Here is a 24,682-nt window from a genome sequence, read left to right on the forward strand (position 1 = left end):
TACACAAATTATCAATTCCTGTGATATAGAATTGAATTTCTTAGAATGAAGTTCACAAAAAAGTATTGCTTAGAGGCATCTAGTCGTAGTAGTAGCAGTACACTAGTACGCACTCAGAAAAACTCAAAGCAGCCGATTCTACAAAACCTTTATGTCCTTTCAAAGTCCATTATTCCCCTTCCCTCACGTGAGCTACACGTATGGTCCGTTTCACCCAACAACTTAGGACTTAGGTTGTGCAGATACAGAATCCCAAAGTAAACTGATTCCTCGATAATTTTGCAAAGTAAGACTTTGATTGTTATTGCGTAACGATGGTACAACCGTAGTCCCAAAACCAAAAGGCAGTTAGCAACGAGCAAAATTGAAATACAAAAAGAATGCTATTAAAATTATGTACAATATTACAAAATCTTGTTTTTGAAGATGTAATTGCGTAAGAATGAAAATATATAGAGGAGGAGAAGGATGGAGTAGAAGAAAGACAAAAAATAAATTCTTCAAAGATGAGAATTGGATAAGAATGAGAATAAATTAAGAAAGAGAAAAGAATAGATTGCTTTCTTCTTTCAATGTCCTTCAATCTCTTCTTCATTCACTCAACTGCAACCGCTCGTCTATTTAAGATTAAGAAGCTCTGTCTGTCTATCCTTACAATGGTAACTTCGTAAGGTAGCCTTCAAATCATTAAAAAAAAATCTCTGGCTCTGAAATTGATACATAATAACATCTGAGTTCATATATTGTTTTCTCCAATTGGGTTACTCTAAAAAGGAAAAAGAAAAAAGAATGGCATTCTTACTGCCAGTGGCCTGGGGATTGAGCTGGGAATTGGGCCTCTTAATGGGAGTCGGCGCTGCCGTAGTAGCTGGATCTGTACTCTGTAATACTAACAACGGTGGATTCCCTAATATTAACAACGGTGGATTCCATATCCCTCACATCCACAGAAACCAGCCCACCACGCCACCAGTCACCCACCAGCCCACAGCACTGCAAGTCCCCGTCCAGCACACCCTGCCTCCAGTCACCGTCCCCCAGACCACCACGCAGCCAGTTCCCGTCCAGCACAAGAAGGTATTTTTCTCTTTTTAACAAGTTATTTAATTATGTGGCATCTTTTTTTTAAATCAAAATCAAGTTCAAAGTAAACCTTGATTTCACCAATGTCGAGTGCCATGTAGTAACCACTTATGTAACAAATTAAAGTTTAGTTCCAAATCGATCATTCCACGTTAGTAATTACTTGAATAAAATTCAACTTTGGTGAAATTAAGTATTACTTTGAACTCAATTTTAGTAAAATCAAGTTCCAAAAAAGACTATATAACTAAATAACTTATGAATGATACTTTTTTATAATTCACAAAAATCAATCTTTTTTGCAAAATAGACCTATTATAGGCTAACGTTGTTTATACTATTATATTGCCTACAATGATATTAAATACTTCTTTTTTTGAAAGAAACAAACACACACACAAAAATATTTTATTAAATAAAAAAATAAATAAAAACCCCACACACAAATTTTTTTTTTTTTTTTTTTTTTAAAGAAGGTTATAACTTATAACCAAAAAAATAAGCATAATTCACATAAAATAATATATATATATATATATATATATGTAAGGTTGAATTTATTCAACCATCTAATTGGCTTTATTCCGTGCCAAATTTGCTTGTAATTCAGCATTTAGTAACCCTGTATTTAGGTGGGTTTGTTGTAAGGGTAGTGAGTGAGATAGTGTGAAGATTGCTCAAGAGTGTGCAAGAAAACAGAGTGTCGCGGCTGGGACTCGCGACTGGTCTCGCGGCTTCAACCCGCCAGAAGATGCACACGTGCCAAGCATGCTGGAAGATGAACAGTCATGCTAGCTGGAGCACTACAGGACAAAACAGGACAACTGGCCATACGGTTAACTCGCGACTGGAACTCGCGACTTAGTCAAGCCGCGAGGTCAAGCCGCGAGCCACCCCTGTTTTGGAAAAACCTGACGTTTCGCATTCCACTCCTCTTCAGTATAAATACCCTTTTAACCCACGATTGAAAGAGAGCTTCCAGAGAGAATTTTGAGAGAGAAACCCTAAAGAAAAACCAGATTGTTTCACCCACAATCTCTACCTTAGAGTCTCATCAAAATCCCTCACTCTCTTCCTCTCCATTGTCAAATCCTTGAGAGGCCATTATACCAAACCTGGTTCTCACCATTATCATCTCTGTGAGACAGTCGTTTGGAGTTCTGGGAAGCAGTTAGGAAGGAGCCAATATTCATTGGTTGATGCTACGGTGTAGTAGCGGAATCCGGAAAGCTAGAGAAGAAAAAGGTTCGGCGCAACCTCGTTGGAGCAAGAAGCTTGGAGGGCTTAGGTGCATTGGGTAGATTAGGCTTGGAGGGTCTATTGCTGTCCTTGTATCCCAACTGTATTTTCTAGTGGATTGATTACCGCTTGGAGGGCGGCGGAGAGGTTTTTCGCCGAGGTCTTCGGTTTCCTCTTCGATAACATATCTGGTGTTATCGCTGTGTTTGCATCTTCCTTCCTCTCTATCTCTGCCTTTACATTATCTGCTGTGGTTTATTTTGTTGTGGCTTAGATAGTTGTTTAATCAATACCATGTTATAGCATATGTTAAGTTTCCGCACACTATTGTTTAACATATTGCGTGTGTTGATTAAATTGGTTTTTGGGGGTCTAAACGTTCAAAAGTGTTTTTGTACACGTTTTTGAACTTTCAATTGGTATCAGAGCGGGTACACAGTTATTTGGTTTCATTACCATTGTGTGATCCTTGACTCCCTTTTTGAGATGGATAGGTCTCAATCCCTTAATGCACCTCCATATTTTGATGGAAGTAACTATGCATTTTGGAAGGTTCGTATGAGAGCCTTTTTATGCTCCATTGATGAATCCGTGTGGGATGCTGTTGAGATGGGTTGGACCAAACCTGAAGCAGCCAAATCCACATGGGATAAGGCAGCACTTACTGCATCTAATGCTAACAGTAAAGCACTAAATGCTATTTTCTGTGGTGTGTCTCCAGATGAATTTCACAGGATTTCTCACATTACTATTGCAAAAGATGCATGGGAGATTCTGGAAACAACTTATGAAGGCACGAAGAAGGTGAAAGATACCAAGTTACAAATGCTGACCACTCGGTTTGAGGAGCTCAAGATGAGTGAGGATGAGTCTTTCGACTCATTCTATGGGAAGTTAAATGAAGTGGTTGTCAGCAAGTTTAACTTGGGGGAGAAGATGGAGGATTCTAAGATTGTAAGGAAGATCCTTCGATCATTGCCGGAAAGCTTCCGTGCCAAAGTGACAGCCATTGAAGAGAGCAAGGATCTTGACGACATCAAGGTGCAGGAGCTGGTTGGTTCTTTACAGACCTATGAAATGTCGCTGCCAAATCAACGGAAGGGTAAATCCATTGCTCTAAAGACCGTTAATGAGAAGGTGGAAGATCAAGGCTCGTCAGGAGAAGATATGGTTGACAAGGATGTAGCCTATCTTGTTAAAAATTTCAAGAAGTTTTTGAAATTCAAAAACAATGGAAAATTTGATGATAAGAGAAATTTCCAAAATTCTGGAAGGGAGAAGAGGGATTTCAAGAGGAAAGATGGAAAAGAATCCCAATCCACACAAGGTGTTACTTGTTTTGAATGCAACGGGCATGGACACTTCAAGAGGGAATGTCCTAACTATTTGAAATCAAAAGGCAAGGTGTACGCCACGACTTTGAGTGATTCAGATTCGTCCGACTCAGAATCTGAGGAGAGCTGTGATGGAGAAGGGAACTACTCAGCTTTCATGACTATTGCTCATGTTGAGTCTTCGGATGAATTGAATTTGCTTGTTCAAGACCTTGGAGAACATAGTGAGGATGACTCACTAGGAATTGTTGAAGAATCAGAAGCTGAAGAAGAAGAAAGCACAGCTACTCTTCAAGAAAATTACAATTCACTGTTGGAGAAATCTGGTGAATACACAAGGGTGGCCAAGGCTGCAGTGAGAAAGATGAAGAAGGCTGAGGAGGACTACAAAAGTCTCCTAATCCGGTATAGGGAGGCCAAATGCGAGATTGAAACCCTTAATGGTGAGCTGTCCGAAGCCTACACTAAAGTGAGATTCCTTGAGAATGAGGTTGTTCAAGCAAATGCAAAAATAGAGAGGGTCACCACCAAGAAGCTTGATGATGTTATATCATCTCAAAAGAGCTTCTCAGACAAATCCGGACTGGGATATACCGGAGGAAGTAGCTCAACTGGAAATGTCACTAAAGAAGTGAAGTTTGTGAAGTCCAAAGATCCAGTTGTAGCTGACTCTACTAGTGTGAACCTCGAGGTGGAGGAGAAGAAGAATGTGGTGGACCATCGGATGCTGAATCATCATAATCAGTATGTGGGCAGGTCTGAGTCTCGTGCCAAGTCACGTCCTCGACCACAAAGAGGTCCTAGAGGAATGTATGTGTGCCATTACTGTGGACTTCAAGGGCACACTCGACCAAATTGCCAAAAGCTGAGAGCAAAGAACAGTGCTACTCCTCAAAGGTCAGGAGGACCAAGAGTTGATAGGAGAACGTGGGCAGGGGATCAACCTAGAGAGCAAAACGGAGATCCCGGAATGATGAACGTGATGAAGATGATTGGTGCATTCACCAACTGCTTGGAAAGCTTCTCACGAAGGTTTGAAAGCCCTAACTCCCGTACCCAATCCTCTTCTAAGGAAATCACCCCAAACGCAAGTGTCGTGTGGGTGAAAAGGGGTACTCATGCATAAGCATTACAACATATCCATGCATTAATACTTCCTATGCTTTGTGACTATGTTTGTTTGGTATGCTTGTTGTTTTTGATTTTGGTTGTTTGTTTGTGAATATCTCTTAATTGTGTTTTATCATTCTTTTTGTTTCTTATGTCAAAAATCCAAAAATTTCATAAACATTTGAAAATCAAAAGGGCTTGATTGACTTTGTTGAGTTTTTGTCTTAAAACTCGTTTTGCCGTGTACCTTTGTGCTAATGGCTTTGTGCATTTTCGAACATTACTTGTTTTCATGCACTCATATCTCCTTGGGAAAAATCTTGAAATCTATGTGATTGTTGTAAATAGATCTTCAAACTTGTCATGAATGATTAGTGAATGGTTATGTTGATCTTGAAACTTGCATAGACTTGTGTCTATATCTCTTCCCATTTTTTTATTCTTTTTGCTAAAAAGAGCTCACTAAATGTAAATCTCCAAATGAAAAGAGATATTGAGCTGCAAAAGCCTGTCGCACATTCTAGTATTTGACTAGGAAAAAGGGTAAGCGACTTTATATTAAAAGTGAAATTTCTTTCAAAAAGGTCAAAGGCCTATTCTTCAAAGAAAAATGTTATATATCCCTCTCACAATGAGAGATGATTGCCTCAAAAGATCAAATGTTATGGCTGAAAGTGGAGTCAAATGAAAGGCTCCTAGTTATGTTATCAAGTTGTGTGGGAAGTCATATATTCATATTTCTGTAATTGAGATTGGTCACATGATCTAGTGCTAATTGTGTATGCCTTGGTTGAATTGATCATTGAAGCTTCACATTAGACAAAGGACTATTTCAATGCTGATATCCACACACAACACACAAGTTTATGTTTGATAAATGCCCTATTCATTTGTGTGATTGTACTTGATAAAATGTGTTTTCACATACTCAATCTTTGTTGATTCAAGCACAAAAAGATTTTTGAATGTTTTAGGTGTTTTTGGAAAGTGTTTTTGCTGAAAAATCTGAAAAATTCAAAAATACAGTTTTGCCCTGTTTTGGCGGCTCAGTCGCGGGTGTGTCAAGTCGCGTGCCTCAGTCGCTTCTTCGCTGGTCATTTTTGGCGACTTGTTCGCGAGTGGAAGGTCCAGTTGCGAGATTCACTCAGAGATTTTCGCGGCTCAGCTCGCGACTCACTCGCGTGTAGACCTTCCAGTCGCGAAAAACACTTAGAAAAATTTTTCAAAATTTTCCTCTTGTGTGCTTTGGCGGCTTGAGCTGGCGACTGTGTGGCGACTTGATCCAGTCGCGAAAATCGCGTGTTTTGCAGAAACAGGAGCAGTTTTTAAACCTCTTTCAGTTTTCCCTCGAACTTTTGTAACTGTTCACCTTCTCTTAAAAACTGTTGTTTTTCTCCCAAACCTCTTCGTGAATCCATTTCTCAAACCCTTTTGGTACTTCATTTCTTCTCCAAATCATCAAGAAACGGTATGGTTTTTGATTTTTCAATCTCAGTTTCTTTTTCCTGCATATTTCTGTTACTGTTTGGACTGGTATTGTGTTCGTTATTCTTATCTCTATGTGTAATGGGTTTGGAGTATCCTGTTTTTGATATTGTTCTCACCCGTTTTCATGCTGAGCAGTCAATGTGTTTTTCATTGTTCTGAATTTTTGCTGATTTTTGAATCTGAGAATCTTTTCTGAAATGGGTTTGGTGTTCATGTGACTTACTCATTACTCTTGTCTGAATATTGATGTGTGGATGTTAAGGTTTCTTCATGATTGAAATATTTTCCCCATGTTCATGTCTCTGTTGGAGTGATGTTTGTTATCTGTTCTAAATATTCATATGCTGTTTGTTATTACATATCATGGTCATGTTAACCTGTCTCAATGACAGTTGTTGCGTCTCTCTTTGTCTTGGTGCACTTTCACCAAGTTTGATGCACGTATTGATTTGTGCTTCTGTGGTTTATTGGAAGGATTGTTTGGGTCTGCACTTTATTCAGTCTGGGTTTTTATATTGAAATATTGTTTATACTGAATCTTGTTGACAATCATTTGTGGGGTATTGTTGCTTGGTTCTTTTCTGTTGGTCTGCTCTCTTGCAGATGTCTCGTCGATCATCCAGGGGTAAAGACATTGTTTCTGACGAACCAGCAACCCCAGTTGCTAAAAGGACTCGTCTTTCATCTCAAGCATCTCAAGATCCCAATGAGGATAGATTCAGAGTTCCCCTAAACTCACACGCCTACTCAAATGTGTTTGACAAGTCAACAACTATAGTGGAGCGGGTCGTAGAGTTCAACACCTTAGGGACTACTTTCATCCCTCGAATCTTTGAGAAACGAGACTGGGCAAACTTGTTCGGAAACTTTGATGATCCAATGGATGAGCTGGTCAAGGAATGCTTCTCCAATGCATCTGATCTTGGACCTATCCTCATTTTCTGGGTCAGAGGAACAGAGTTTAGTGTTACCCCAGACTCCATCGCAGATCTTCTCGGCATCACCAGACCTCAGAATGTGAACTTAACTCCCTATGATGAACGAAATCCAGAGGTTGGGGAAATTCTACAAATCCTAGGACACGATCATGAGGTGTCTAGTGCAGGAACTTCCATCAGCACCGCAAAGTTTGCACCTGAGTTGACCACACTGAAGTTGATCATGTTCACCAACCTCTACCCATTGTCCAACACTACATTCATCAATCTTGGGAGAGCTATATTTCTGTGTGATCTCATTACCGGAGCCCCCATTGATATATGTGCTCACATCTACTACAACCTGAGGAAGACCGCTTGTCGATCTACAGCTCGAGGAATCATTCCATTTTGCAGTCTCGTCATGAAGCTCATCCTTAATGCAGGCATTACTCCTCCTGCAGATGGTAAAATGTTGACTCGTCAACGTCCCATTTCTTTGTTCACTCTTCAAGCAAGCAGAAGTCACTCCTCCAAATCACCAAGACATGCTCACATCTCTCCGGGTCCTTCATTTGCCCCTGACTCAGAGACACCTGCACATACCACCTCTACATCTCGTGCTGTTCCTGAAGCTTCACAGGCTGGTATTCCGCAAGCACAAACTGCTTCTCATTCTGACAGAGTTGGCAGTGTTCTTGAGCATATTCAGAAACGAGTTGATGAGCTTGTGGCACTTCTCTATTCCACAAACAACCATGTCCAAATGCGCCTCGAGACTATGGAGACTCAGCTAGATGAGATTCAACGGAAGTTGGATGAGAGTCTTTAGCTATTCGTGACAAAAAGGGGGAGAGCATTCAGTAAGGGGGAGAAAAAGTTCAAAGGGAAGTGTGCATAGTGATAGGGGGAGCACACACACACACATATTTTTGCTTTCGTCTCATCTTCTAAACTAATGGTTATTTTGGTTTTGATACACTGTGTTTTGGTGTATAACTGTTTCTAACTTTCCTCATATACTCTTGGATAAACTTTTATATATGTTTGTTGATGTTATTCAGGTATTTGTAAGTTTGTACCCATATGCTTTTGTAAGCTTTGAGGGTTTATGTTTTATGCATAGTTTGTAGGCCTTGTGGTATGTACCATGCTTAAGTGCAGCCTTTATGCTATGTGAAATCAGTATTTTAAATCCAAATGTTCTGCATTGTGGTTTATGTACTGTCACTCTTGTGCCCTTGTAGGATTGTTCCTAGATGCATATGCCTTGTGTGCTATGCATTGGTTGAGTGTTGTACATACAAGTGTCTTGCCTTGTGCTTGTTGACTTGTATGTCCTTGTGGTCATTCCAAGTGTGAATGAACACTGTGATCACTACCTTGTGGTGTTCACCTGGTTGATCAAGCCATGGTTTGTTTATTAACTCCATCTTATGCTTGATCTCATATTGCCTGTTTCATATGCATTTATAATTTTCTGCTTACAATGATCATGGTGTATTGTTGTGTTTCAGGAGTTTATGTTCATATGATTCAAGTGCTTCACAGCTTCTAGAATTAGGTGTGAGTGAGTTTTGATCAACTGTTCCCAACTCACATGTTAAGTCTAGAGTCTGTTTTAGGGTTTTGTCACGGAATAGCCAAAGGGGGAGATTGTAAGGTTGAATTTATTCAACCATCTAATTGGCTTTATTCCGTGCCAAATTTGCTTGTAATTCAGCATTTAGTAACCCTGTATTTAGGTGGGTTTGTTGTAAGGGTAGTGAGTGAGATAGTGTGAAGATTGCTCAAGAGTGTGCAAGAAAACAGAGTGTCGCGGCTGGGACTCGCGACTGGTCTCGCGGCTTCAACCCGCCAGAAGATGCACACGTGCCAAGCATGCTGGAAGATGAACAGTCATGCTAGCTGGAGCACTACAGGACAAAACAGGACAACTGGCCATACGGTTAACTCGCGACTGGAACTCGCGACTTAGTCAAGCCGCGAGGTCAAGCCGCGAGCCACCCCTGTTTTGGAAAAACCTGACGTTTCGCATTCCACTCCTCTTCAGTATAAATACCCTTTTAACCCACGATTGAAAGAGAGCTTCCAGAGAGAATTTTGAGAGAGAAACCCTAAAGAAAAACCAGATTGTTTCACCCACAATCTCTACCTTAGAGTCTCATCAAAATCCCTCACTCTCTTCCTCTCCATTGTCAAATCCTTGAGAGGCCATTATACCAAACCTGGTTCTCACCATTATCATCTCTGTGAGACAGTCGTTTGGAGTTCTGGGAAACAGTTAGGAAGGAGCCAATATTCATTGGTTGATGCTACGGTGTAGTAGCGGAATCCGGAAAGCTAGAGAAGAAAAAGGTTCGGCGCAACCTCGTTGGAGCAAGAAGCTTGGAGGGCTTAGGTGCATTGGGTAGATTAGGCTTGGAGGGTCTATTGCTGTCCTTGTATCCCAACTGTATTTTCTAGTGGATTGATTACCGCTTGGAGGGCGGCGGAGAGGTTTTTCGCCGAGGTCTTCGGTTTCCTCTTCGATAACATATCTGGTGTTATCGCTGTGTTTGCATCTTCCTTCCTCTCTATCTCTGCCTTTACATTATCTGCTGTGGTTTATTTTGTTGTGGCTTAGATAGTTGTTTAATCAATACCATGTTATAGCATATGTTAAGTTTCCGCACACTATTGTTTAACATATTGCGTGTGTTGATTAAATTGGTTTTTGGGGGTCTAAACGTTCAAAAGTGTTTTTGTACACGTTTTTGAACTTTCAATATATAATAAAATAATAAAAAAATAAAAACATGAATCTCACATACACACACATATATATATATATACAAATCCAAAACTAAGAAAAAATCTAATTAAATTTTAAATTAGATTCTAATTGTTGCCTAATTTTGCGACTCGTGTGCTATTTAAGTTTTTTTAATTTTTGTTCTATGTGAGTTAATGATGTACAAAAGAAGAAGGGTCTAATATAAATAAACCATCAAAAACCCATTAAAACAAAATAAAATAAAGAGTAAACTCATGTATATATCCAAAAAAAAAAAAGTAAAACTCATGTATATATCTATGACTTAAAAAATGTAAACTCTTATATTAAATATAACTCGAACTATAGTTTTTTTTTTTTTTTTTAATTGTACCATGCATATACAAGACTTATACACTATAGTATAAACTAATAAAAGAGAAAACTTGATACACATAAATCTTGTAAATAAATTACTTTGTAAAAGATTATTTTAATACTAATATTGAATCATCACGCAATGATTTGCTAAAGAGAAATCATCCAAATGCATCACACATATTTTCCTTCTACCTTCTCAAAAATATATTAATGCATTTTTTCCTTTCTCACTCATCCATTTTTCTTTTCTTTTCTTTTCTTTTTTTCTATAAATATTACGGTTCTTCTTCTTCTACTTCACAGTCCGAAGTGGAAGAAGATGCAAATGAGGATTCTTCTAAAAAAGAAGAAGATGCAAATGAGGATTCTTCTGAAACAGAAGAAGACGAAAATAAAAAACTGAGGAACGAAATTGCAGAGAAAGCCTTAGAGGTCGCAGCTGAATACATTGAGAAACGTATGATGGGACCACCCCAAAAAAGTATAGAGCAATTCAAAGGGCAAGCTCGGCTTCCGAAATTCGCAGTCCCGATACGCTACAACATACGGCTGAAACCGGACTTGAACGCATGCAAGTTCGCCGGGTCCGTGGCTATCGAGCTCAACATCGTGGCAGATACCAGCTTCATCGTCCTCAACGCCGCTGAACTCTCTGTTGATACCGCCTCCGTATCTTTTGCCCACTCTTCTATTTCTAAGGTACGTATCAGGATATCATATCATTTATTATTATTTTTTTTTTTTTAAGATTAATATAACTGCATGCATGCTTTAACTTATTATAAACATTCTAAACCATATATTGTTAACTTTAATTAGTTTAGTTTTAGTCGCTGTTGCTCAGCTCTTGCTTAGCTTAGCTGATCAAATACTCAACCTTTTTATTAATTGTGAGTTTACAATTATCATATTCATGGGCGAACCAAACGCCATGTCGTTTAAATTAAAATGCTGAATATATGAATGCATATATTAAGTTTTGGATACTTGGGCAGGTGTTGAAGCCTTTAAAAGTTCACGTTGTTGAAGAGGACGAGATTTTGGTTTTGGACTTTGCTGACACCCTTCTCATCGGGATCGGTTTTCTCACTATCCACTTTCAAGGAACTTTGAACGACAGAATGAAGGGCTTCTATACAAGGTACACATTTTTGCTGCTAATAACTAAAAGTTTAGCCACACAAATTTTTTCTTAATTTTTCTTTTTTCACAACTACTTACTTAATTACTCTAATATCATTGATGCATAATAAAAATGATGTAAGTAGTGCCAACTCTCACCTCAACATATTTCTATGTGAAAGTTATATTGCTCCATTCACAACTTGTCAATTCTCATCTTAGCAAGTTGTGCATGGGCTTCAGTCAAGATGTGTTTGCACTGGTAAAGATGTATATGTGTGTGATGACAAAAAATGGTTTCAAAAATATTCTTGGGAATGAGAATCATTTTTATAAAAGTATGTTTTGCATTCCACATGTATAATATCAACTAGGATGTGAATCACTTAAAATTTTAAGTGATTTTTTCATCTAGGTAAGTGTTGACTTCAGTTTTTTTGCATTTGATAAACACAGTTAAAAATTATATATAAGTTCTTTCAAGTATACTTAAAATGATTAAATTTTTTTTTTTCCAATTCTATTTGAGATTATCAGGCTGGCCTTTAAACATAACAATTAAAGGTTTAAGTTACTGTATTACTCTCTTTAATGGGATTGAACCTATATATATATATATATATGATTTCACCCTTCACCATTTACTTATTAAGGGAGCTAAATGCGTTCTGTTTTCTGCTAAATAAGAATTTTATTGATAATGTGTATATATTTTAAATTGTTATTTTGCTTTCCAGTACATTTGAGCACAACGGTGAGAAGAAAAATGTGGCAGTTACACGGTTTGAACCAGTTGGTGCTAGGCGATGCTTTCCATGTTGGGATGAACCTGCTTGCAAGGTGTCACAATCTCTCTCCCTCAGTTAATTTAAGATCTTGTACTTCTTTTCCACTTTTTTCTGAAATCAAATCTTATATCCGAACACACTTCATGCTAAATTTTAGAAGCTAGTGTTTTGATTATTGTGACTAAATTATTTTTGGATTGGAAGTAGATTTGTTTGATTCTATTTCAAAGGAATGCAAACAAAAGCTTATTTGGCCTTCTTTTTGGGCATGAGTGTTGCAGGCTGTGTTCAAAATCACATTGGACGTGCCATCCAAACTTGTAGCTCTTTCCAACATGCCAATTATTGAAGAAAAAATAGATGGGGATCTGAAGACAGTTTCATACCAAGAATCACCAATAATGTCTACATATTTGGTGGCAATTGTGATTGGCTTGTTTGATTATGAGGAACATCTTACATCTGATGGTAAAACAATAAACCATGTTCACTGTTTCTCATGGTATCATGATCCTCGTTCCTGATAGTGTAATCTTACATCACTTTACAGGAGTCAAAGTTCGAGTATACTGTCAGGTTGGTAAATTAAATCAAGGGAGATTTGCATTGGATGTTGCTGTTAGGACACTTGAATTGTACAGAGAGTAAGTTTTACTGTGAATCACCACCAAACTATTCATCACGAGACACAGTATACACGTCTTAAGCTAAATAATGAATTTAAGTGGACACTGGATCATGGTTATTGGCGATCCCTTAAGTTGTTACATTTTGTTGCTTATGCTGTATTATTTGAAATTCTGATTAACCACGAAAATTTCTGCAGATACTTTGCAGTGCCTTACTTTCTTCCCAAATTGGATATGGTTGCAATCCCTGATTTTGCTTTTGGGGCCATGGCAAATTATGGTTTGGTTACATGCTGTGAAACGGATTTGCTCTATGACAATCAATATTCCACGGCTGCTAATAAGCAGAGGGTAATGTGCATGCTGTGAATGCTGCTTTTTTTCTTGTTAGAATTTCGTTTGGCTAATATAGTTTGGAGCTATTGTTTTAATAGCACTACACAAAATGTTTAATTATTATTTTTCTCTAGGTTGTGATCGTCGTAGCCCATGAACTAGCACATCAGTGGTTTGGCAATCTTGTAACAATTGAATGGTGGACTCATTTGTGGCTGAATGAGGGGTTCGCAACATGGGTATTAATTGCATTGGGTTGCAATAGATCCAAACTGAGCTGTTTATTATAATTTCAAGATTGGTTTATTTAATTATGTTTTAAACTTGAGCCAAACTCAATTTTATCAGCAAGCTTGATAACATGCTCATCCTTACGCCATTTATTTTGTTTATTAAGCTGAAGCTTGTTCACTTATATTTATGAAAATACATGCTCACTTATATTTACTTATGTTTTAGGTGATATCGATCAGGTTCCCTTACAGACTACTTTTCTTCATTTATGGCCCTATAAAAAATTAAGTTCATCAAACTTGTATTCACACGCAACTTTTTAACCATGAATTAGACCATTTATATGACCAACTGCATTAGTCAAAAAACCGATAGTTTTATTTATCTTTTAAGTTATGACCTTATTTATAATTTTTTAAAGAAAGTTAATTTAAACTATATATTTTATTTTTTATATATATATATATATATATATATATATATATATATAAGCCAAGCCTCAGGTTCATAAAGTTGTCCTCTAACTTTATAATATGATTGAACTTGACTTGTTTATCAATCAAGCCTCAAAGGTTGGCTTGAGCTTGGCTTCATTATTAAAATAAACTAACATGAACATTTTTGTCTGGAATGTAGCCCCAAGCTCTTCGTAAATGGTTTTGTTTCTTTACACCCAGCATGGGTCATGTGACTATATATTTTTCTTTATTGATTGCATGCTTGTAAATTATACATCGGTTATTATTTGACTGTGTTCAGGTTAGTTATTTAGCGGCTAATCACTTGTTCCCAGAATGGAAAATGTGGACTCAGTTTCTTGATGACTATGCAGAGGGTCTTAGGCTAGATGGGCTTGCCGAGTCCCATCCCATTGAGGTAATTCTGCATATGCTGTTTTTCTTTTCTTGGTATAATTGCTTTGAGGAATTAGTATTATTATTTTTTGAGTGTATCTCAATTTAAGCATACATTTTCAGGTGGAGATAAATCATGCAAGAGAGATTGATGAAATTGTCAACGCGATAAGTTACAATAAAGGTGCTTCTGTTATCCGGATGCTACAAAGCTATCTTGGTGCTGAATGTTTTCAGGTTGGTGTTAGATTTTTTACTGGTATAAGTTTCTTGTCCCAAGTAAAAATATTTATTATTATACACGAAACTCGGTTCCCTCTACCCCAATTTCACATGAAATTTATGTCATTAAAACCCTTCATAAATTCAGTCTTCAAGAAAGATAACAATAGGAATTTTCTTTTTGCGAGTTCTGAAGAGGTTAGAGAGGTTTTGTTGAAAGTTAGTTGGATAGTATAAAAGAGGTTTAGGAAGTCACCATTAATGTGATGAATGGTATATAATTAATATTTTGAAAAGTGCTCATTTCTATTTATATATAGAAACAATGGTGATACTCATCTAGATAAGAAACACTAGAAAGCATATCTACTTGATATCTTGTGACATAGCCTCAGCTCGATTAGCTTCTAGATTCTTTCTTGGCTGCCATGTATTACGTTTATTTTATTTTTTGATAAGGAATAAAATTCATTGAAAAAAGAGATAAGAAAATACAATGAAAACAAGGCACACAGGCAGTGTGCTATAGAGGCAACAAAAAATATAAACTAAATAACAATGAAAGTACAAAAAAATCAAGCAAATCAGGCATAGAAGTGAAAGTAACAACACTCGAAGTATTTCCCATTCAAACAAAGTCTGAAAGAAGAAAAACTTCAACTCATGAATCAATCTTAAATTCCCTTCAAAAGTATGCTTATTTCTTTTCTTCCAGATGACTCACATGAGACAATGAGGGATCATACTCCAAAGTACCTTAGTTCTGTGTCCGTTGAACTTGCCTGATCAACTAGCTAAAAGATCCACAACACCATGCGTCATGATCTAATGAACCCTAAATAGTGAACACTATTCCGCAACTCTTGAGCTAGAGGGCAATATAAGAGTCTCCATGTTCCTCTTACACATACAACACCAATCCTCCACCACCACTTGTCACCTTCATAAATTATCAATGGTCAAAATTTTCCCCAACACAGTTGTCCAAAGAAAGAAACTAGCTTTTGTATGCATTTTTGGTTTCCACAAAGGCTTCCATGGAAATGATAGCAAATTTGCAGGCTGTAAAACCCTTAAAAAAAAAAAAAAAAAAAAAAAAAATCAGACATCGAAAACCCCCTGAGGAGAGTTTCCAACATATTTTATCCACCCCATTTAATATAAAATATCTAGAATATATGAGGTCCATAAAGGAGATATCTAACTCCCAATCTTTATCCACCCCATTTAATCTCAAATATCTAGAATATATGAGGTCCATAAAGGAGATAACCAATTCTAACTCCCAATCTTGAATCAGTAGAATAAAACTAATAATCCAAATGGTAGTTCTTCTCTAACAATGATAGCAACTCAGCCACTGAAGCGTACTTATCATTAGCAATATTGTATAGTTATGGAAAGATATTTTCCAAGGGAAGTCCCTCACACAAAGGATCATGCCAAAATTTAATAGAAGAGCCATCCCCCACCTTAAAGATGATAAAACGGTAAAACTCATCCCACCCCTTCCTAATATATATTTCCACAGACAAACCCCATAAAGGCCCCTGCACAGTGCACACTATTAGCACTCCAACACCTCCCCCACTCCCCCAACCAAAAATGCTGCCATATTTCGTGTCTATTACCCTTCTAACCAGGAATTCCTTTACATAGCATATCTCCACAGCCATTTCCCCAACAAGAACTAATTAACAAGAACCAAACCACAAACACCCAATCCCCCATTCTGAACCGTTGCACAAACGGTCTTCCGCTTAAGTCTTGGTTCTTTTAAGGTCCATCTTTGTCAACCAATCATTTTCTGCAGTACATGAGACAATTTTTAAAATCTATTAATTGGATTAAGAAGCTCATTTGTAAATTATTTCTTATGTAATCGTATGTCAGACGTTAGTTAATAATCTTTTTTCTTGCATCTGTAAACACTTTTTCTCCCAGGGTTTTAAGTAACTGTTTTGCCCTCTTTTTTTCCTGATTTGTGTATGCAATCAGAGGTCACTTGCTTCATATATAAAAAAATTTGCTCGCTCAAATGCAAAGACAAAAGATTTATGGGCTGCACTTGAGGAGGGATCCGGTGCACCTGTGAACAAACTAATGAATTCATGGACAAAGCAAAAGGGGTACCCAGTCATCTCTGTCAAAGTCAAAGATCGGAAATTGGTGTTCGAGCAGGTTTATTGTGTCTGGTCTCTTTCACCCTTTATTTCTTGAAATAACATATCTTAACCCAGATGTATACCAAGTTGTGTTATTTTGTAATGAGTTTCACTTAATAATATATTGAGAACTTACTGACTTCTAACAAATGAATGTAATAATGGCAGTCACAATTTTTGGCAAGTGGTTCTCATGGGGATGGGCAATGGATTGTTCCAATAACATTATGTTGCGGCTCATATGATGTGCAAAAGGATTTTCTACTGCAAACAAAGTCTGAAACTCTTGATATGAAAGAGCTCCTGAGTGACGAAAACAATTTAGCATCTACTTGGGTAAAACTTAATGTCAATCAGACTGGTTTCTATAGGGTTAAATATGATGAGGACCTTGCAGCTAAACTCCGATATGTAATAGAGAACAAATACTTATCTGCAACAGACAGATTTGGTATTTTTGATATTTGTACTCATACCTGCTTTTATCTCATGATGGTATGTGTTGATGGTAGAAAAGAGCACTTACCACAACTTATTCGTTTAACAGGCGTCCTGGATGATTCATTTGCCCTTTGTATGGCTGGCCAGCAGTCCTTGACTTCATTGCTTACTTTGATGGGTGCTTATAAGGAGGAACTTGAATATGCCGTGCTGTCTAACTTAATCAATGTAATGTTCACCTCTTGTCTAAGACTTAAGTATATTTCAGTTGTGTGCTTAGTCCTAATTCTGAAACCTCTATTACAGATAAGTTATAAAGTTGAAAGAATTGCTGCTGATGCAACCCCTGATTTGCTGAATTACATTAAGCTATTTTTTAACCTTTTCCAGGGTTCAGCAATGTAAGTTGTCCTATATACCAATAATTGAAATACATATGGTGGTCCTTGTTTATAAGTCATTCTGGTTGCTCTGCCTGCCGTTTTTTCAATATAAGTGATATCTTTGACTTTGATTGTATTCCATTTGGTTGAAAAAGTCCCATAAGATGTTAACTATTAAGGTACTAGAATGTATGACAATACATTTCCTCAGATTTATAGCCAATAATACATATATGACATTTTCTGAATTTAAGTCAATCTTTTTCTTTCTTAAATAGAGATGCTTATAGCAAATAAATAGCAGTCAAGAGCTATTTTTTTCATTAAATCTTGGAGATTAATGTAAATGTCTCAGAATGCAAAAAAGAGAGCTTTAAGGAAGAAGAAAAAGTCACTTAAGGATCGTTGTGATTCCTCTTTCAAGTTTTGTAGTGATAGACTCTCAAAGTTTTTTCCTCAGGATCTAAGATGTAGATATTTCTTGCATCATGTGGCTGGCAAATAGTATATGCATATTTATTTCTTTTATTTGGAGATACTCTATATATGCGTAGTAAAGATAAAAACTGTCATACATACTAATAACTATATTGAATAAATCTTAGAGATCATGCCTAAAGTTGTGTAACCTGTATAAAACTATCTTGGAAGCATATAGGATGTCAGAAAATGTTTTAGGGTAAGGGGTCTTTGGGATGATGGTTGCAGACCACCACTGAGTTCTATCAGACCTTATATGCTAATGGAAATCCAGTGTGTACCACTAAGAGTCTTATAGCTCAGCAGCATTGCTTGCTCTCCTTTATGAGGAGAATCGGGGTTCAAATTCTTTTTTATTTCATTCTTCCATTAATTTTTTCTTTGATGTTTGAATTTCTTTGCAGGAAGCTTGGTTGGGAGCCTAAGACAGGTGAGAGCCATCTAGATGCAATGTTGAGAGGAGAGGTTTTGACTGCCCTTGCTATGTTTGGACATGATCTGACACTAAAAGAAGCAAATAGACGTTTCCGTGCATTCTTGGATGACAGAAATACGCCACTACTCCATCCTAACATAAGAAAGGTTGGTAAAAAAACCATTAGTTAATCAGTAGCATTTCTCCTTCTACAATACCTATCAACTTTTCTAATGATTTGTGGTTGCAGGCAGCATATGTTGCTGTAATGCGTGAAGTCAGGACCTCAAACAGATTTGGTTATGAATCTCTTTTGAGAGTGTACAGAGAGACTAATTCGAGCCAGGAGAAAACACGCGTTCTAAGTAATAACATATCATTATTTAAAATGTTGCAAAATATTTGAATCTCTCTAGTATGGTGGTGACATGTCTCTTTTTGTGCTTGTAGGTTCATTAACTTCTTCTCCAGATCCCAACATAATTGTTGAAGCTCTCAACTTTTTGTTGTCTTCTGAGGTAGGTCAAAATTTTTTCACACATGTTGATAAAGAATGGTCTGATGTAGCTTGGGATGTTGATGCTGGCTTTATTTCCCATTTGATCTAGGTTCGTACCCTAGATGCTGTTCTTGGACTAGCTGTTAGTAGGGAAGGACGCGAAACAGCTTGGACATGGATGAAGGTAATAATCCATTAGTAACGTAAAATGCAAAAAAGCACATTGCATTGAAGAATTTTAAACGTTCATTTGCATGCACTATATCCATGTAATACATTGATCAGAATTGTCTTTAAACAATTAAGAGACTGATCTAAGATTTTGCCTGTGGATTTGAGGAAGACAAAGGGATTTAAGCATATAGGAGGACAGGGCACTTTCCTTCTTTCATGTAGGAAAAACATTCATCGTGGTGCACCCAGTAGACCTTAGACATTTTCCCCCAACTCCAAAGAAGACGAAGTTCTTCGAAGAGCTGCAATTGAACCTTTAAGATCCCTATTCCTAAGGTGTTGCCTAAGTTTTTGTGATTTAAGGCTCAAGTATTTGTGGAATCCCATTTGATTGATCAAAACGTGATAATGAAGCTCCTGAAAGTAGCAAGTCCTGATGACTTACATGCTTAAGGTGGACGGACTAAATGGATTGTACCATTGTAGGGGCTTTAGATTTTGGATATGTCAATATCAAGTTAAGCCACATCTATATCAGAATTTCTGGTTTTAACACAAGTACAGTTTTAATTTATTTTGGTCAAAAAATTCCATTATGCTTCTATTACAATTCTTTTTCTAGCTTATTGTTGTTGGAATCTTTAGGTATAACTTGAATGAAAGGGTAAATTGTTTTTATTTACTTTGATACTGAACCCCTATTATTCTATCCTCATGTTCATCACTAGTACATACCACTTTTCAATTTATTTTGGTCAGAAATTCCATGCTGCTAGTCTATAACAATTCTTTTTCTAACTTATTGTTGCTGAAATCTTTATGTATAACATGAACGAAAAGGGTAACTTGTTTTGATTTACTTTGGCACTGATCCCCCTATTATTCTATTCTTGTGTTCATCAACAGGAACATTCATAATTCATCACTGGTACATACTACTTTGTTATCTAATGCATTTTTTCTGCTCTTAAATGTGATTGAAAAATAGGATAACTGGGAGCATATTTCAAAAACCTGGGGTTCTGGAAATCTAATAACTCACTTTGTCAACTCAATTGTCTCGCCGGTTTGTCTCTCTCTTTCTCCTTCTCTCTTCTGTTGTTACTTGTTAGTCTCACAAGTATCAGTTTTTGTCCTTTGTGTCTCAATTAAAATTTTAGAAAATTTAAATTCAAATGCATTTTATCAGTTATTGTTATTGCTTATCTTTTTTTTTTTTCTTTTTTCTTTTTCTTGTTATGTTATATCTATCCCCCAGTTTGCTTCGTTTGAGAAGGCCAAGGAAATAGAGGAGTTTTTTGCAAGCCGTACTAACTCCAAGATTGCTAGAACCTTGAAGCAGAGCATTGAAAGGGTTCATATCAATGCAAATTGGGTTCAGAGAGTTCATAATGAGGAACATCTGGGTGATGCACTGACAAAATTGCTCATTCAATATGGTGAAATTAAGTGTGTAATACTATGAAGAACCAATAAAATGATTGGTTAACAAAGGCCTTATAGGCAAGAAACTTTGTTGTCCTTAGACAATATTTGCCGCCACAAAAATTATGCTTAATGGTTATTGCAAATTTCTCCCAATGATACAATTAAGTTGATAACTCTTCAAGTAGCACTCTTGAGAAAATTCTTGTGAATTATTCCTATACAAATGGTGAAAAAGTACTCATATATGAGTATATGACTATGCATCATTAATTATTTATAACCAAGGGCGTTATAGCCCTTCAAAAGGCACCTTTGGAGAGACACTTTGGATGGTGTTAACATTCACGAAACATACTTGTCGTTGGAAGCACCTCAAAACCATTATCTAATAAATTTTCGCAGAAAAACTGCTTTTCCAAAACTTGATCGATCGAAATTTACACTTGGATCAATATAGCTTAAGAGCTCAATAGATCGACACGACATGCTGTTCAGGTAGGTGTAAAAAAACAGGAAAATTAGGAAATCAACCCACTCAAGCTTCAATCAATCACCATGAATTAAGCTGACTAGATAGATTGAGATAGGAATCGAGCCCTCAATCTGTCTCTTCAACGACAGTATCTCCATTTTTAACCTTTTCTATATTATAACCTACTTTGTATATATGTATATCCAATATGTTTGACAATTTATTATGCACTAGTCACAGACCCGCGCGTTGCGCATGATAATATTTTTAAGATGATCTTATTAAATTCATTTTTTGCAGTTTGGACTGATTTAATAAATAGTAATTTATTTCATAATCATATTTTCATTTATTATAGGAACAATCACAAATGTAATATATACAATTTTTGTCGTACCAAAATGAAAATAATACAATTTTTCTCAAGAATTCAAAATGTAGCAAAAATATTAATTTTTTAAGAAAAATTATTTACAACATTTTGTGTATCATTAAAAAAGTATATAAATTTTGAAAATTATTTTTTTTAGTTTTAAACAAACCTTTTCAATTCCAATTGTATCCATCGTACAATCAAAAACACCAAAAAAACGTATCAAAAAAAAATCAACAAAAATTACAATTCAAAAAAAGAAATGGAAAAATAAAAATCACATCAAAGTCAAACTTCTTCTTTTGAATGTGTAGAACATTTCAAAAGTGATGTGATCAAGCCAAATATCCAATGCAAAATCAAATTCAAAATTTTTAATAAGATTTTGAAGTGACGCAATAGAAATATGTCATTATCCTCATCAATGGAACCATCCGGAATGTTGCTCTCGATGTCAGACCGCATCTTCTAACCTCGGCTTTGCCTAGCCGAGGAAGCATTCATCTTCGAATCACTTCCCTAGAACATAACGCCTAAATCCCTTCCTTTATTTATCAGTGCTGACCTCTATCCCATGTCTATCCATCCTTGGACTTATGAGGTGTCCTCGGATTGGACCCCCGGCCCAATACATCTTACTAGGCCTAATATCCCTACAACTAGCATAATCTAATCTAACATCTAATCCAACATATGAAAAATGAATAAACAAATAAATAATTTTAAACACAAAATTGAATTTGTTTTCTTAAAAATCTCAAAGAATACACAAATGAGATAAGGAATATGAGCAATACAAAATATTCGTAAATGCTTGAAACAATTACTCAGGCCTCTAAAAATATCATATAATAAAGACATAACAATTTGCTGATAATTTGTTAAACAAAATATTTACAAATTGTGAAAGGAAACTGTACAAATACCATCTTCTTCAACTGCATTAATTGTTCTCCATCATATCATCCAAATTATCCTGCTCTTTTCCAAATTAACTAAAACCTGACAACACAAAATATGGACATATTATAATATGATTTTTCCCTAAATCTAGTCAACAACATTAAAACTATTTTGTGTTGTAAATAAAATGATAAAAAAAAAATAATTGCATCAAGTAACACATATAAATTAGTCAATGATAAGACAATGGGAGTACAAACCTCATAAAAAAAATCCAATAAAAAATGAAAAAAAAAAAAAAAATGAGAGGGAGGGCGAGAAATAACCTTTTTTATGTGGGAAAAATATGCATAAAATGGGAGAGAGTGACAAATTTATAGTAAGAAGACGAGAATAAGAACATCCAAAATAAAGGAAGATTAAGAGACAAAATTATATGTAAAGTTAAAACCGTCTAAGAGGAATATGTATAGATAATACTTAGTTATAACATCAAAATCAAAGTAGGTGAATATGTAAAGTTAAAACCACCTAAAGATGAATTTGTAAAGCCAATGTATTTATATATTTAATATTTTCAAAAAAATTAAAGGTAAAACCAAATATGAAAAACAATAATGATGTGGCAATGACGTGGAGGATGAGATGGCTTAATAAGAGCATAGCAACAATAAATGCTACGCTTCAACTTTTAGATATATATAGATATAGATACAGTGTTTCTCTATCGCTAAGAAAGTTGGCTATTCTCCACCTTTTCTTAGGCTGTAGAACTGAAATCCCTTTCTTGGAAAGGTGCTAGTGGTTTCCCTGTGATAACAACGTTATCTCTAGGGCTAGTGGTTTTTCTTTTTGGGGTTGGGGAAACAGAGTGTGTTCTATCTTTCTTAGCCTCAATTTTCCTGTATTATGGAGTCACTTACATAATAATGGAACCGGCTTTCTCTCTCTAAGAAAGAGGGCCCGGGTTTCCTACTCTCCAATAGCTACCAGTCCAACAACTTTACTCTTACAGTGAAATTTCTAACAAAAAGAGCATTGAGTGTCGATGCTGTGATCAAAACCTTCAAGCCATTGTGGAGGTCCCGAAACAGCTTCAAGGTTAAGTCTATGGGAGATCATATTTTACTTTTCATCTTTGATAACAAATCTGAGGCAGATAGGGTGATCAGTAGTGAACCATGGAGCTTTGACAAGCACATGGTTCTATTTCAACACTATAATGGCGAGGTGCCTATCCGTAACCTTGTCTTTGATAAGGCATGTTTTTGGGTTCAACTCCACGATATTCCTGTCAAGTTTATGAATATCGAGGTCGCAAAAAAACTATGTGATGTCATTGGAGAGGTGTGTGAACCATTAGATAAGGCAGACTGTGATGGGGGTGGTTTCATGAGAATCCGAGTATCTATTGATGTCAACCAACCATTGTGCAGGGGACGGGTTGTCATGCGCAAAAACGGTAGTCAATTCTGGGTGGCGTTCAAGTATGAGAGGTTACCCAATTTGTGTTATTGGTGCGGATGTCTTACCCATAGCGATAAAGATTGTGCTATTTGGATCAACAGCAAAGGGAGATTGTCTAACGACGCAAAGCAATTTGGTCCTAGCTTGAGAGCTCCTCCTTTTTTCCCATCTCAGAGAAGCGTTGTCTCGGTTCCAGGCATATTCTCGAGCTCAAAGGCAAACACGAGGAAACCGACGGAGGAATCTTCGCCGGAAACGTCAACTCCTGACATGGAAACGGATGGTGGTAATGAGTATTTAATGTAGAGTTTGAATGCGGTTTCAGTTACAAAAAAGCCTTCTATTAACTCGGGACCGATTATGGAAGAAGAGGCAAATAAGGAAGGAGCTAATGAGGCATGCAAAATTTGTAGAAGTCCAATTGATCCGGGTAACGTAAATCATGCAATCAAATCGGTGAGTGAAGACACACACGTTACTGAATTCAAACTGAAAGCTAATGAACCCCACGTGCCTCCCACTTCCACAACACGTGACCCTAATAACCAAAACACCCAATCCCACGAAAACAAAGCCAATCCTCACAATACCCCTAACCTCTACCAGGACCCTACCTCAAACACTCACCCTCAAACAGCAACCTGGAAATGCATACCTCGTAAAATATCTACCCAAAACTCATCCCAAGAAATCCCTCCCACAAAAAAACGCCACTCCTCTCCTAATTATGAACAGTTTGAAGGTCCCTCAAAACGACATTTGGCATATCAAGATGTTTCTGAAATTCACGATGTATTGGCGGAGGCTATCAAACAGCCCCGCCAGCAGCCATGAGTCTTCTATGCTGGAACTGTCGTGGGCTTGGGAACCCACGTACAGTTCAAGAGCTCGGTGACTTAGTCCGGGCACAAGATCTTGCAGTTGTGTTTTTGGCCGAAACATGGCTGGAAGAAGCTAGGCTTGATGGTATTCGCGATAAATTACAGATGG

At 36.8% G+C, this 24,682-nt stretch overlaps 2 protein-coding genes across 3 annotated transcripts; both read left to right on the forward strand.

Annotated features, from left to right (window-relative positions):
* The first annotated feature begins 645 nt into the window (after positions 1–645).
* Positions 646–20,658, forward strand: LOC126694529 (aminopeptidase M1-like). Of its 2 annotated transcripts, XM_050390857.1 has the most exons (20): positions 647–1,077; positions 10,611–11,006; positions 11,303–11,448; positions 12,167–12,269; positions 12,499–12,685; positions 12,768–12,861; positions 13,044–13,197; positions 13,317–13,421; positions 14,176–14,292; positions 14,394–14,507; positions 16,491–16,673; positions 16,826–17,108; positions 17,205–17,326; positions 17,405–17,499; positions 18,366–18,543; positions 18,627–18,741; positions 18,827–18,894; positions 18,985–19,059; positions 20,038–20,115; positions 20,308–20,658. In XM_050390857.1, exons 1-20 carry the CDS (start codon positions 790–792, stop codon positions 20,512–20,514), a joined length of 3,108 nt encoding a protein of 1,035 aa, XP_050246814.1. In that variant the 5' UTR covers positions 647–789; the 3' UTR covers positions 20,515–20,658. The 2 variants fall into 2 exon arrangements, with proteins under 2 accessions (XP_050246815.1, XP_050246814.1); XM_050390858.1 differs by lacking the exons at positions 20,038–20,115; positions 20,308–20,658 and adding an exon at positions 19,219–20,009 and having other exon boundaries at positions 646–1,077.
* Positions 20,659–23,335: 2,677 nt separating this feature from the next.
* Positions 23,336–23,998, forward strand: LOC126695830 (uncharacterized). Its single transcript, XM_050392634.1, has one exon. It carries the CDS (start codon positions 23,336–23,338, stop codon positions 23,996–23,998), a length of 663 nt encoding a protein of 220 aa, XP_050248591.1.
* Positions 23,999–24,682: the final 684 nt, after the last annotated feature.

The sequence above is a fragment of the Quercus robur genome, chromosome 8, assembly GCF_932294415.1.
Source record: "Quercus robur chromosome 8, dhQueRobu3.1, whole genome shotgun sequence".
Taxonomy (NCBI): Eukaryota; Viridiplantae; Streptophyta; class Magnoliopsida; order Fagales; family Fagaceae; genus Quercus; species Quercus robur.

Coding starts and splice junctions, on each gene's coding strand:
- LOC126695830 (XM_050392634.1), top strand. CDS start 23,336: ATGGGAGATCATATTTTACTTTTCATCTTTGATAACAAATCTGAGGCA.
- LOC126694529 (XM_050390857.1), top strand. CDS start 790: ATGGCATTCTTACTGCCAGTGGCCTGGGGATTGAGCTGGGAATTGGGC. Junction 12,270..12,498: donor GGGATGAACCTGCTTGCAAG/GTGTCACAATCT, acceptor TGAGTGTTGCAG/GCTGTGTTCAAAATCACATT. Junction 20,116..20,307: donor TCAACTCAATTGTCTCGCCG/GTTTGTCTCTCT, acceptor TCTATCCCCCAG/TTTGCTTCGTTTGAGAAGGC.